We start from the raw sequence: 12837 nt of genomic DNA on the forward strand, positions 1-12837 counted from the left end.
TGTGTTGGTGTGTGGTGGTGTGGTGTGTGGTGGTATGGAGTGGTGTGGTATGTGGTGTGTGGTGGTGTGGGGTGTGTTGGTGTGTGGTGGTGTGGTGTGTGGTGGGGTCGAGTGGTGTGGTATGTGGTGTGTGGTGGTGTGTGGTGGCGTGTGGTGTGGTGGTGTGTGGTGATGTGGTGTGGTGTGGTATGTGGTGTGTGGTGGTGTGGGGTGAGGTGGTATGTGGTATGTGGTGGTGTGTGGTGTGTTGGTGTGCGGTGGTATGTGGTGGTGTGGTGTGTGGTGGTGTGTGGTATGTGGTGGTGTGGTGTGTGGTGGTGTGTGGTATGTGGTGTGTGTTGGTGTGTGGTGGCGTGGGGTGTGTTGGTGTGTGGTGGTGTGTGGTGGCGTGGGGTGGCGTGGGGTGTGTTGGTGTGTGGTGGTGTGGTGTGTGGTGGTATGGAGTGGTGTGGTATGTGGTGTGTGGTGGTATGTGGTATGTGGTGGTGTGGGGTGAGGTGGAGTGGGTGTGGTGGGGTGGAATGGGGAGAGGGCTGTGGATGAGCAAAGTGGCTTCAGCTTTCTCACTGTGTCACCTATGGGGGGGTCTCTCTGTGTCACCTGTGGGGTCTCCCTGTGTCACCTCCGGGGTCTGTGTCACCTCCAGGGTCTCTCTGTGTCTCCTCCTGGATCTCTCTGTGTCACCTGTGGGGTCTCACCATGTCACCTCCGAGGTCTCTCTGTGTCTCCTCTGGGGTCTCTCTGTGTCACCTGTGGGGTCTCTCTGTGTCACCTGTGGGGTCTGTGTCACCTGTGGGGTCTCTGTGTCACCTGTGGGGTCTGTGTCACCTGTGGGGTCTCTGTGTCACCTGTGGGGTCTCTCTGTGTCACCTGTGGGGTCTCTGTGTCACCTGTGGGGTCTCTGTGTCACCTGTGGGGTCTCTCTGCGTCTCCTCCAGGGTCTCCCTGTGTCACCTCTGGGGTCTCACCTGAGTACCTTCCTAGGGTCTGCCAGGATCATTCAGCAGAAGTCTTTCTTGCTTTTCCTGATAAGGAGGATTTGGGCAGTCCTGGACACAGCCCATGTGGCCCCCGCCTGAGCAGCCCCAGGGTGCACTGTGGTCAGCAACAGTGTGGTCTTGGGGGGGGAGCTGGGGCGCCCCGCCACACACTGGGGTGGCAGCTGGGGTCAGGGAAAGGGATCGCCTTCCTGGGTGAAAAGAAATGGCTCATGACCACCACCCCTGCCAGGTCCTGAGGCTGGGCACTCACACAGAGAGGAAATGGGAGAGGAAGCGGAAGAGGAAGTAAGCCACAGGCAGTACGAAGCCACCCGGCTCTGGCGACTCCTGGTCCTGCAGTTCTTGTGTGAACCACACCTCTGTGCTTCCTGGGTCCACCACAAGGCGTGTCTGGAGGAGCCCGCCCGCCTGCCTGCCCTTTCTGACAGGCGGCTGGGGCAGGGGCTGGAGTCAGGGCTGGAGGTATCATCGCTCAGAGTAGAAAGCGTCCATCTCACCCCACAAGAGAGCGTCCCTGCGCAGAGCCGCCAACCCGGCTGCCCGCCCAGTGCTGGCTTCAGGTCCAGCCCCGGGGCCCCAGCCTGGGGGTACAGGCCCTGGGGCCGCGCCAGCCATCTGCAGGCCCTACCTGTATCTCTGCTTCACAGACTGCTTCTCCGTGGACTTGCACACACGCCCCGCGTAGTACAACGGGAAGAATAAAAAGTTCCAGTTGGTGGCAAACCAGGTCAACGTGAAGGGCGCATCGAATGTCCTGAAGGTGAGTCTGGCGAGCTGCGTGGAGCCCGCCCAGGAGGCGCACACGCACAGCACCACGGCCACGCCCCACAACGTCTTCTTGAGACGAGCCCGTGAGCAAGTCCAGCGTGGCCGGCTCGTCTTCCCTCCGGCCTCCACCCCGGCCGGAGCCTGGACCTCTGCCGGGCCCGGGGGGTCCCGGGGACGCTCCTCCCCTGGGGGAAGAGAAAGAGGTTAGCTAGGCCTGCAGACCTCGGAGCTCATGGGGTAGCTGGGCAGGGGTGAAAAGAAGGGGGCTCGGGGCAGCCACTGGACAGCTGGCTGTACCAGTGTGCCATGAAAGTGGTCACGGGCCTTCGGGTGTGGCCCGCAGCAAGGCCACAGTAGAGCCGGCCCTCTTCCCAGAGCCTCTTGTGAATGGAGTCTCAGACCCCACCCAGCCCCGGAGCCAGACCCTGGCAAAGTGACTCCACATATCCGGCTGGGAACCCTTTCTCAGAGCAGTCGGGTCCCCACTGCCACCAGCTCACGCCTGCTGACTGCTCATATGCAGGCCCTCCCTCACTAGAGGCTGGGACTCCTGCCTCTGGAGGCAGGCAGGCCTTGGCCTCTGGAAAGCCCAGGATCTTGACCAGTATGTGCTCTTCCCCACGGAAGCCAAGGTCCCAGGGTCTCTTGCACTGCCCGCTGAGCAAGAACAGCCTACCTGTTCCCATTCCCTCTGCTCCAGTTCACTTCCTGCCCTGGTCTCCAGCCCTCTGTTGAAGCGTTGCTTATAAGACCACAACTCTTGGCGTGTGTGTGTGAGTGTGTGTGTGTATGTGTGTGGCCACAGGCAGACTCCCCATTGTGGAGCTGTGTCACTTGGGGGAACTGGGCTTTGGCCGGAGCCAGGGTCTGCCACTGCGTTCGCGCAGACTGCACAGGGGAAAGTGGTATTTTCCAGTGTTTGCTTTTCATTCATTATTGTGTGTGCACTAGGCAGCTGGAAACTTAAACAGAGCTCCAAGCCTGTGTTCTATAGCTGCGGACAGAGGCGGCCCATGTCCTGTGGCCGTGGACAGAGGCAGCCCAAGTTCTCCCTCAGCTCCAGGGCAGGCAGCTGGGAAGGCCATATTGCCCTGTGGAAACCACCTCTGTCCAAGGGCTGAAGGTGTCCACTTCACCAGTATGATGGGTGCTAACTTAAATAACTGTCATCATCTGTCTGCATGCTTTCCTAGACGCAGCACTCTATGAGGCAAACCTGAGGGGAGGTGGCATGCCGTGCAGGTCTAAGTGAGTCCTGCCATTCACCAGCAATCCCAGACTGTATCTATTTTAAAAAGAGCAACCGACATGTTTCATGGATTGTCAAAGAGCCATGCAAAACCTCTCTTCTGAGCACGGAGGCACACACCTGTAATCTCACCACTGGGGAGGGGGAGGAAGGAGGAAGGAGAAGGTGAGGCCAGCCAGGGCTACACAGTGAGTTCGATGCCAGCCTGAGCATCACAGCAAGACCTTGTCTCAAGAAAAAAGAAAGGAGAAAAAACAACCTCAAATGTGCTTCCCTACCCAATGTGCTAACACTGAACTCATGATCTCCTCCTCTTTCCTTCCACATGTTTATGAGTCCCCACGCTGCTGCCCGAAGAGCCCCTGGAAACATGCAGGTTTACTTCCCACTCTCCCCTGCTTCTGACCAGTATCTGTTCTGCAAGGGCTGCAGGGCTGGGGGGAGGGGGATGCGCGGAGAAGGCGGAGGATGAAGCAGAAGCCAGAGCCTCAGCCTTCACTTCCTCTTCCCACAGCAGCTCCTGGGGCCTTCCCACCTTCCCACCTTTGCACCTGCAGCCAGAAGCATGGTCACTGTGCATGCTTGCACACTGTGCACACACCTGCCCGTGTTTGCTTGGCCTCTGTGAGTCTTGTCATGGGGATAATTGGGGGTGTGGTGGGGTCTGGGCTGTCCCTCACTCCCACCTCACTCCTGTAAGAAAACCACAGCTCTGGAGCCAGCGCCTCCAGCTTGGGCGGGGGGTGAAGGGGTGAGGGTTAATGAGGGGAAGGATGCACACATGGAGGCCCAGGCTGGTATTTTGCCTTGAAGCCAGCTCGGCGTCACAACTTGGGGAGCCAGGCAACCCACACGGCATCCACCACATTGCCCGATGATCCCATGGCGCTGATTCAAACGGCCGTCCCTAACTTTGGAGCCGGTCTGGACAGAGAGCTGGAACAACTCACCCACGAAAGACATAGAACTAATCAGAGCACACAAGGAAACAACCCGCATGAGACAAAAAACATGTTTCCCAAAGTACAGACATCATAATTAAAAAGGGTTCCGTGGCTGAGCAAGTTTGGAAAGGGCAAGGTAGACACCATGAGCAGGTGCCCGCCTACTCAAGAGTTTAATTGTGGTGGGGGCTGGTGTGCCATGGGACACACTTTAGAAACACCGGAGGAGCCCCACGAAGAGCAGCGGATGGCTAAACCGAATTCACTATAAACCCATCATTCTGCTGTAGCGAATCTCTTGGGAGTCATCGCCGCCATCAATCTCACCTCGTCCTCAATGTCTCCCACTGCACGGAAGAGAAAGATGTGCTGAGGGGCAAAAGTGAACAGCAATCTATAATAACCTGAGCACCAGAGCAGCCGCTGCATTTCCTGGGGTCTCATTTGTGCCGCCACTGTGCGTGCATGCGTACCTGCACATGCACTCACATGTTCTTCTGCCATATGCAGAGACACAGTCTAGACCCACACTGTGCTGGGTGCAGTGTTTTGTGAGTCATCCAAGACTGGAACTCAAACTCAGACTCTGATGCGTTTGCTCACTGGCTGGTGCTCTCCCACCTGAGCCATGCCTTCTACCCTTCGTGTGGTGATTTGTCCCATATCTACATAACCTAATACATCGCAGCGTGGACCTCGAATGCGTCTCTGGGTGAATGGTGTCCAGTGATATTCCATCTGGCCAGGGTGCTCCACGGAGAGTCAAGGGTCCTGCCTGAGTCCGGTGCTCCCCTGGTCTGCGACCACACGTTTTGGAGCAGTTCCCGCTCTCCCGGAGTCTTGGGGATCACAGGGCGGGCTCATCGAAGGACTGCAGAGCTTACCTGTGGAGGGGAAGCACCCCGACCATGACTGAAGCTGTAGTCTGAAGACAGCCATGCGCTGGGACATTCCTTGTAGAACCAGAGCGGGTCAGCGGCTGGGGCCAGGCCCTGCGGAATGGTGCCGAGCTCTGAGCACTGAGATCTGAAGCCCTCGGTCACCCCCAGCATGCTGCAGGGGAGGGGCCGGGCTGCCAGGGGCCCTGAGCACATCCTGAGTCAGGGGACATCCTTTGTTCAGGACTCATTCAATGGAGAGACTGCTGTGTGGACCGTGAAGTGGGTGGGTGGGGGTGCTCTCTGGGGCTTGATGCACCCACACACTGGGGGAGGCTCTGAGCCTTCCCGAGCTCACATTCACACAAACCCCGAGCCCGAGATCCACACTGAAGAGGGCACCATCTGAGCCTTTCACATCTTCAAGTACAGGGAATGTTCTCCAACTTTCTGCCAGGTGAGCCATGCCTGGCTCGGATTTCAGAGCCACCAGGCCCAGCCTGGGATGAATTGATACTGGGATTATCTCTTGCTTGGATCTTGGGACGGCAAGAAGCACACAACGACTCCTCTTCCTCACCTGTACACCGGCTCTCCTGCACCCCTCTCTGTGGCCAGTCCCAACGCCAATTGCTTCCTTGGCCACCAAAGGATACTTGGCACATGCCAGGCAGTCTGGAGAGCGGAGCCGGGCTCTGCCCAGAGACTGTGCAGCGGATGCTGCCCTCGGGGCTTGGGTAGCTCCCCGTGGAGGGGTTACCTTCAGCCTCTGGGCCACGGAAGTGGCACTGCTGCAGCGGGGAGCACTTGCAGAACCAGAGCTGGCACGGCTTCCATTGAGAGCTTGGGAGGAGGGTGTGTGTGTATGTGTTTGTGTGTGTGTGCGCGCATGCACACGCGCGCGCACGTTCACGTGGCCTGCTTCCTGCCTGAGACTTGTGAGAAATTCTTCTCTGACACTCACAGGTCTTTGTGGACATGAGTGTACACTTCTCCTGGGCAGGCTGGGTGAGCGTTAACACCATGCGTTTGCAAATCTTCTAATTTGGGGTCGAATGATAGACACAAGCCTTCCCATTATAGCGGGGTCTGTGTGAGTGGCAGTGTTTGGAGCGCCACAGCTTAGAGAGGGAATCGTCCTGATTCTCTTGGACCAGGACTCTGCAGAGCGCTGCTCCTGGGAGCCAGCTCTCTCCACTCACCTCCCCTGTGCTACCCAGCGGAAGAGAGCCCTGGTGAGTCCTTCCCTGTACTGCCTGGTGAGGGAAGCATCACCCAGGGCCTGGCCACCAAAGCAAAGACATGCCTTTTGCCAAGGGAGGAGACCTTTACTTCATGGCTGGTGTAACTTCACTCACTGTCCCCCGGTGCGTTGTGGGCTGTGAGAATCTCTGCTCGTGGAATACTCTCACATGGTGAATTCTATGTGGCTGTTTTGTTTTGGCAGCCATGTGGGAGCTGGTGTAGTGGGGCGAGGGGAATGACCAGAGCTCGCTCCAGATGTCCTGAACACACATCTCCTCAGCCCATGTGTACTGCTGGTCTGTGAGTTGCTATTCACACACAGCACACAGCCACTCCTCCTACCCCTCCCCTGCTAGCCCTGCTCCCAGCAAAGCCCGGGCTCTACGGACAGCACAGGCTGGATACTGACCCTGTGCAGAGGAGAGAAGAGGGTGTGGAGACACGAGGAGCCTGAGATGTCGTACTCTGCTGGAAGATGCCTGCACGATCCAGCCAGCCTGACCTAGCCTCGTTCACAGACCTGACAACCAGTCTCCACGAGCCGCCATCTCAAGGTCACAATTAGGATCTCAAGATCTCAAGGTCAAGGGTGAGTGGCTGGGACACACCTCCCTCCCAGGTCAGGCCGACTCCAAAGCATGCTGGGAAAGGAGGTGCTTCCTCCCTCTCCCCTTGGGCTGCGCTCTCGCTCTGTGGTGCGGAGGGTTCCATCTGGGTTTGCAGATCGTAGACCTGGCTTCTTCCTTTACTTGGAAGAGCGTGAGCATGTGTGCGTGTGGGGGGGGGAGGGAGGGGCCCTGGGCAAGATCTGCTCTCTTGGAAGGAGGGTGTTGCGGACTGCACGGAGGTTTGACTCCCCTCATGTTTGTGGGGCGAAGCCTTTCCCCCGCCACAGAGGGGCTGTGGGAGGAGGGGGATGAAGGGTGGGGGGGATGGGGCCTCCGCACCAGTCACTAAGGTTAAATGAGCCGTCTGGGTGGGGCTCCATCTAACAGGATTAGCATTCTCAGCAGAAGACTCCGGAACACTGGGGCGCCCTCCCACTCAGCACACATTCGGGAAAGGGCCAGGTGGGGACACGCGAGGAGGCGGCCACCCGCAAGCCAGCCTGCCCACATCAGAAACCAAATTTGAGATGAGTGCCGTTGTTCGTGCCTATCACCCAGCTGCAGAGAACCGGAAGCTTGGGGTACAAGGTAGCCTGGGCCAAAAAAAGTTTGAGAGCTTCCCCTCTCAGCCGACAAGTAGCTGGACATGGGGGCATAGGTCTGTCATCCCAACCCCACTAGGTAAGGATAAATAGGAAGCTAGAGTCCAAGCCTACCTGGGGAAAAAGGGAATGAGACCTTATCTGGGCTCAGGTTTCTACCCCACCCGCCTCAGCCCGCCTGGCCCCTGCCTCTTCACTGTGCCTCTCGCACAGTAGGCGCTCAGCAGCTGCAGATCTGGAAGCAGTCTGGCACTACTGCTAACCTTACCACAGGCCCAGACAAGCACCTTCCTCCCTCAGCTCTGACGGTTCCCAGAGAGTGAGTATCTCGGATTCTCGGCTTTTGGATAGACTGGAGTTCTGCCCGCTGGACCTCCTGGGGCAATTGTGGTTTTGCAAGAGGGTAGATCATATTCAGAACTGCCCCTCCAGGAACAGGCTGCCTCCCTTGCAGTCCCTGGGCCCTTCCGGAAGTGGCTTCTGTCCCCACTAAACTCAGCATGGCCGTGTGGGGTGGCTGCCAGGCAGGGCCGAACCTCCAACCCTCTGACGCTGGCTGGGCACAGCATTTGATGAAAATGAGCTAAAGAGACAATGCTAAGCTGGGGGTGTGAGCTACTGCACACTTTGTTTTGAAGGAGAATCACTTTTCTAAAGCAGACTGTACTTCTCAGCGGAGTCTGTGTACAAGGCAGGACCAGGCCTGCTGGTGGCAGAGGGAAGGGGTGGTCAGGCAGCCTGCTGGCAAGGACCTCACCCAGCATGATCTCCTACCCTGCCTGTCCTGAGCACAGAGGGTTTACCACAAAAATACCAGGGCTGCCCCTGCAGGGCTGGCAAGTCCAGCGGCTGCCCAGAGATCTCTGCCTCATCCCCTAGGGTCCCACCTCGGTCCCCTCTTGTGCCCAGTGGCTTCCTGATGCTGAAGATTGGCTGAGCGAGGGGTTCCGGGTAGCTGAGCTCCACTTCCAGCTCCGGTATCAAGACTACACCACCAAAAGTACACCCCTGGGCCTGTGCTCAGGCACAACCCTTCCACTGCCCTGGGCCTCAGAGCCTCAGTGTGCTGCTCTGAGTAGGGCTAGGTAAGGGTAGAATCAGATGCATTGACTCAGCTCCTAAGTAAGTCACTGGGCGGACTGCATGCTTTGCCGCTCAGATGCAAGTTCTACTCCAATCTCTACTCTCCAGGAGGTGAGGTGGCCAGCCTGCTGTGCTCATTTGCTATGGGTTCCGACATCTAGAACTCTTCCTTCTAGATTATTCCCTCCAGCCACAAGAGGTCTTAACCAGTGGGAAAGCATCACTCGCCAAAAAGGCTTTTAAGAATTAAATCTCTTCTTGGCTCTCCCAGCAGAGCTCCTCAGAACCCTTCCCCCACCTCTCCGAGCTTTCATGCCCATCCATCATGTGCGGTGGACAGTTCCACTTCCTGCCTCGCCAAGATCCAGCATCCGGGCGGATCGCTGGGCTGCCTGGCGGAGGCAGTCGAGCTGGGCTGGGCTGTGTGAGCACCTCCCTAGTCCTCTCCCACCATCCCACCCCTTCCTCTCACCCTGTTTTTCTACTGGGCAGGGATGCTGTAGGTCAAGCATGGGCTATGGCATGCAAGAAGCCAGTGTGAGTACTTCACTGAGCCCATCAGCCTGTTCCAGGGCCTCCAACCACGCTGCTCCGCTCCACTAGATCCTGTCCACCAGGAGCTCTCAAACCTTCCTATTGCATCTTCAACACTGCGCGCACGTGTGTGTGTGCACATGCACGCGCGCGCACACACACACACACACACACGATAAAGGAATCACCTGTGGCTCTCATGACATGGGATAGACTCTGTATCCTAAGTGGCCTGATAAGAAGCACTTCCTGTGGCTGACGAATCAGAGCGCAAGTGCCACTCTGAGCATACCTTCTTTCTTCCCTTCTGTGGCTCCTTCCTGGACTCTGGCGGCCTCTTTCCTACAGGAGCCCAGCATTCAAGATGCCTCCATGGTCTGCCTTGGCCTCCCGCACCCACTCCACCCCACAGCCACGGGGAGCTGTCCAGTGAGCGCCTCACCCCTTCCTGGTGCTGTTCCTGATGTGTCCTTCTGCCGGCAACTCTGACTTCCACCTCCCACCCGTGACGAGGCACAGCACGGCTCCTGCCTGGTGCCTTCCTGACCTCTTCACCAAACACAATGCCGACACTTGAGCCTAGAGAGGAGAAGGAGCCGAAGGATGCGGGCCTGCACCGGACTCTGCAGGGAAACATCACTCTGGCCAAGGCGCCAGCGAGGGTGGCAGGATGGCAGCCTCGTGGTACCTGAGCCACAGCCAGAGGGTTTGCCCTCCGCACCAACGCCTCGTGCACATAGTCCCCAGAGCTAAGGAAATCACCCGGCAGTGGGTGTCCCTGTGTGAATTTTTGCTGTCCTTTGTCTGGAATCCCAAGGGGTCAAGTGTCGAGTCATTCCTCACGGAGTTGCTCCACGTGTCTGCTTCATTCTCTTGCACGTGTTGGAGCGACTCGTGAGTACTGTTGGTCACACAGGCCTCAGGTCTAGGAGGGGCCGGCCAGGGGTGCGTCTTCAGGAGTCTTGCATCTTGTCTTCCTCAGGACTCCTCTGAGAGTGGACTGGCTACTGGCTGTAAGGTCTGAGCCTTGTCAGACAAGCCCAGCAGAGGAGATGGGCTAGACAGACAGACCTGCTCCAAATGCTGCTCGGACCACCTGGCCTCCCAGGAGCAGAGGGGCTGAGGATCAGCAGCAGCCAGGCTCCTGTGAACCTTGGCAGGATCCAGACCACTGTGCCACACTAGGGGAGTCCCAGGGGGAAACGCTGGGGACCCACAGGAGCCTGGAGTGTCCCGCACTGTCTCCTCCCCAAGAGAGGCGTGTGCACAGGTCTCTGAGTTCCAGACCCAGGCAGATTTGGGTGTGAAGCCAGGAACCTGCGTCCTAACTCTATGACTGGAAGGTAATGATTTTTCTGAGCCTTAATCTCTTTATCTGTAAGTTGGGGCAACAATATCTGGCTCTGCTTTGGGAGCACAGAGCCCACATGACCAGTAGCGTGGCAGGCCTTCGTTAGCAGGAATGATCAACCTCAGTTTTAAGAGGAATATGCCATTGACCTACTGTCATATGAGAGAAAGGGTTCCAGAGACCTTCAGCTGTTATCCTGGTCCCTCCGCACACAGGCGCTGAGCTCATCCATCGGTGTGCACTCCTCCCCGTCGCACCCTCCCTTCCCCCTGGCTCTCCAGCCATACTCTCCGCCAGCCTCTCGGGGGAATTCAGTGTGCTGTTCTCAACTATTAATTCTCATCAACTATAATTGTATTGGACATAAATTAGCTGATCGGGAATTCAGGAGATCCTAACAAATGGTTCTCTTGGAGAGCCATGCTCCGGGTCAATCGTCAGTGTGTGCCTGCTTCTGCTAAGAAAGCAGAGACAAGGACGTGAACGCAAGACGCGTGGGGAAGGTGGGAGCGTGAAGCTGGCCAGAAGCCACTTTTTAGCTTCAGCCCCTCCTGGAGGCCCAGCCCACTCTCCTGGTGCTGTGGGGCAGGGCTGGGCCTGGGCACACACAGTCTACCCCCTTGAAAGAGCCTCTCCCTCCTCTGGGCCTGACATGGTTTCTTCCACCCAGCCTCAGTGCCGACCCCTCCACCTCTCAGAAAGGCCTCTCTCTCAGATGGGCTTCTGCTCAGAAAGGCCTCCACCTCAGGCAGCCTCCGCCCCAGCCAGGCCCCTCCTCGGCAGCCTTCTCCTCAGAAACACCTCCTCAGATCGCTCAATCTTCCGTCTCCCTGTGACCATGAGCGCTGTACCAGAACTTTCTACCTTTTATTTGTTTATCTATCTCTACATCTCTTTCCTACTTGACTGAAATTTCCATAAGATAATGAAGTCATCCTTGTTTGCACTTCCAGGGCCCCGCTGGAAGTTCATGGGGCACAGAGGCTGGACGGATGAGGCATTTTGGGGAGTTAAGGAACTCCTCTTGCCCATCTTCCTGGGCTTGAGTTCAAACGCTGCATTTTCTATTTCTAGTTTTTATATGTGTACCTCATGCCTCCCTTCTATGACACACTCCACTCGCTAATGAGTGTTTCTAGCTGGCTGCAGTCCATCCCTGTGGTCTGCCTGCCACTGGCTTGTACACACACACACACACACACACACACACACAGCCACAGGACCCAGGCCACCTTGCCCGGTACATCCAAAGCAAAATAAAGTGAGTCAACACTTCCAAAATAAGCAGCAAGGATGCAAATAGCTCTAGAAAAACAGACCCCAAACCAAACGGAACACAAACACCAAGGAGAAAGCCACACAGAGAGGGAGGGCACTGTGTGGGCCTGGGCACACAAATGACCGGTTTTAGCAGAAAGGCCCTGACCTGTGCACTTGGGCTGATATACAGGTTTCACATACAGGGCAGGGTAGGGGGGTGGGGGTGGGGTCTTGAACTTGCCAGTAATGGGCGGGTGCTTCTACCTACTGCCCTCTGCTGTGAGCAGAAGGGTTGCTGAACCAGCCTGTTTGTGACGGGCTGCCAGGTGTTCACCAAGTACCCGTTCCATGCTGGACAGGTGCTGGCCGCACCACCACGCCCAGTGCTTGGTGGAGGCAGCTGGCTGTCCCCCTTCTTGGTGGAGGCTCACAGTTTGCACAAATCGCATGTCTAAGGGGCGGAGCTGGGCTCTCCACTTGTCGGTACCCTTGGACGTGTACGTGGAAATGCCCGGCCCACAGACCAAGCCTGAGGGAAGGCAGCTGCCCCGGGCTGCTGGATGTGAAGGGGGCTGGGTCCTTGCTACCCTTCCTTCAAGGCCACTCCAGGAGGAGCCTGGGGCTGCTCGAGGCTGGGAAGCTGGACCAGGCAGCCTCACCCCCTGGAGCTAGCAAGTGCAGCCCTGTCCTGCCCTGGTGGGCAGCCCTCCCTCGGGGATGCCCTGCTACTAAACCGGAGAGCCAGCGGCCTTAAGGGCAGGGAAAGGGTGTGATTACCATGGAGCCAGGCCCCTGCTCTTCCTTTCCCTACCTCACCGAAGCTACCTAGCGGTGGGTAGGTCATCTGAGAGGAAGCTGAGAACTAGGCATGCCAGCAGGGCACCCATGGCTCATGCCTGCAGTCCTAGCCACTCAGGAGGCTGAGATCGCAGGATCGCGGTTCAAAGCCAGTTTGGGCAGACAAATGCAACAGTGAAATGCCTCCAGACAAATGCCTCCAGTGAACCAGCACAAAGTGGAGGTGACCGGAACCCGGCTTATCCCGACTGGAGCCTGGGAGGAGACGGACAGGGGGAGAAACAGGGGCTACCTCCTCAAGATGGGGACGGGGGGAGCGCCGGGCTATGGCGAATTCCGAAGGAGCATGTGCTGAAGGCCTCTGCCCCGCTGGCCTGGCCCTCACCGGCCCCGCAGGAGCCCGCACAGGGCCCCCAGGCCCAGCCATCGGCCTGAGCCAGGGGTCCCCACACCCGGCCCGGGGCTGAGCACGGCTCCGAGGGTGGCTGGGCTCCACCGAGCAGCGGGCCGAGCGGA

The 12837-nt window shown here is 57.9% G+C and overlaps 1 protein-coding gene across 1 annotated transcript in view; it reads right to left on the minus strand.

Moving 5' to 3' along the window:
- Slc35f3 (solute carrier family 35, member F3) overlaps nt 1-12837 on the minus strand; it is a 135324-nt gene that overhangs the window by 40397 nt on the left and 82090 nt on the right. Inside the window, exon 2 of the mRNA XM_013014640.1 lies at nt 1630-1954. Within this exon, the coding sequence (XP_012870094.1) occupies nt 1630-1954 (325 nt within the window). The remainder of the gene's footprint in view (nt 1-1629; nt 1955-12837) is intronic.

Source organism: Dipodomys ordii, unplaced genomic scaffold, assembly GCF_000151885.1.
Source record: "Dipodomys ordii isolate 6190 unplaced genomic scaffold, Dord_2.0 Scaffold24, whole genome shotgun sequence".
Taxonomy (NCBI): Eukaryota; Metazoa; Chordata; class Mammalia; order Rodentia; family Heteromyidae; genus Dipodomys; species Dipodomys ordii.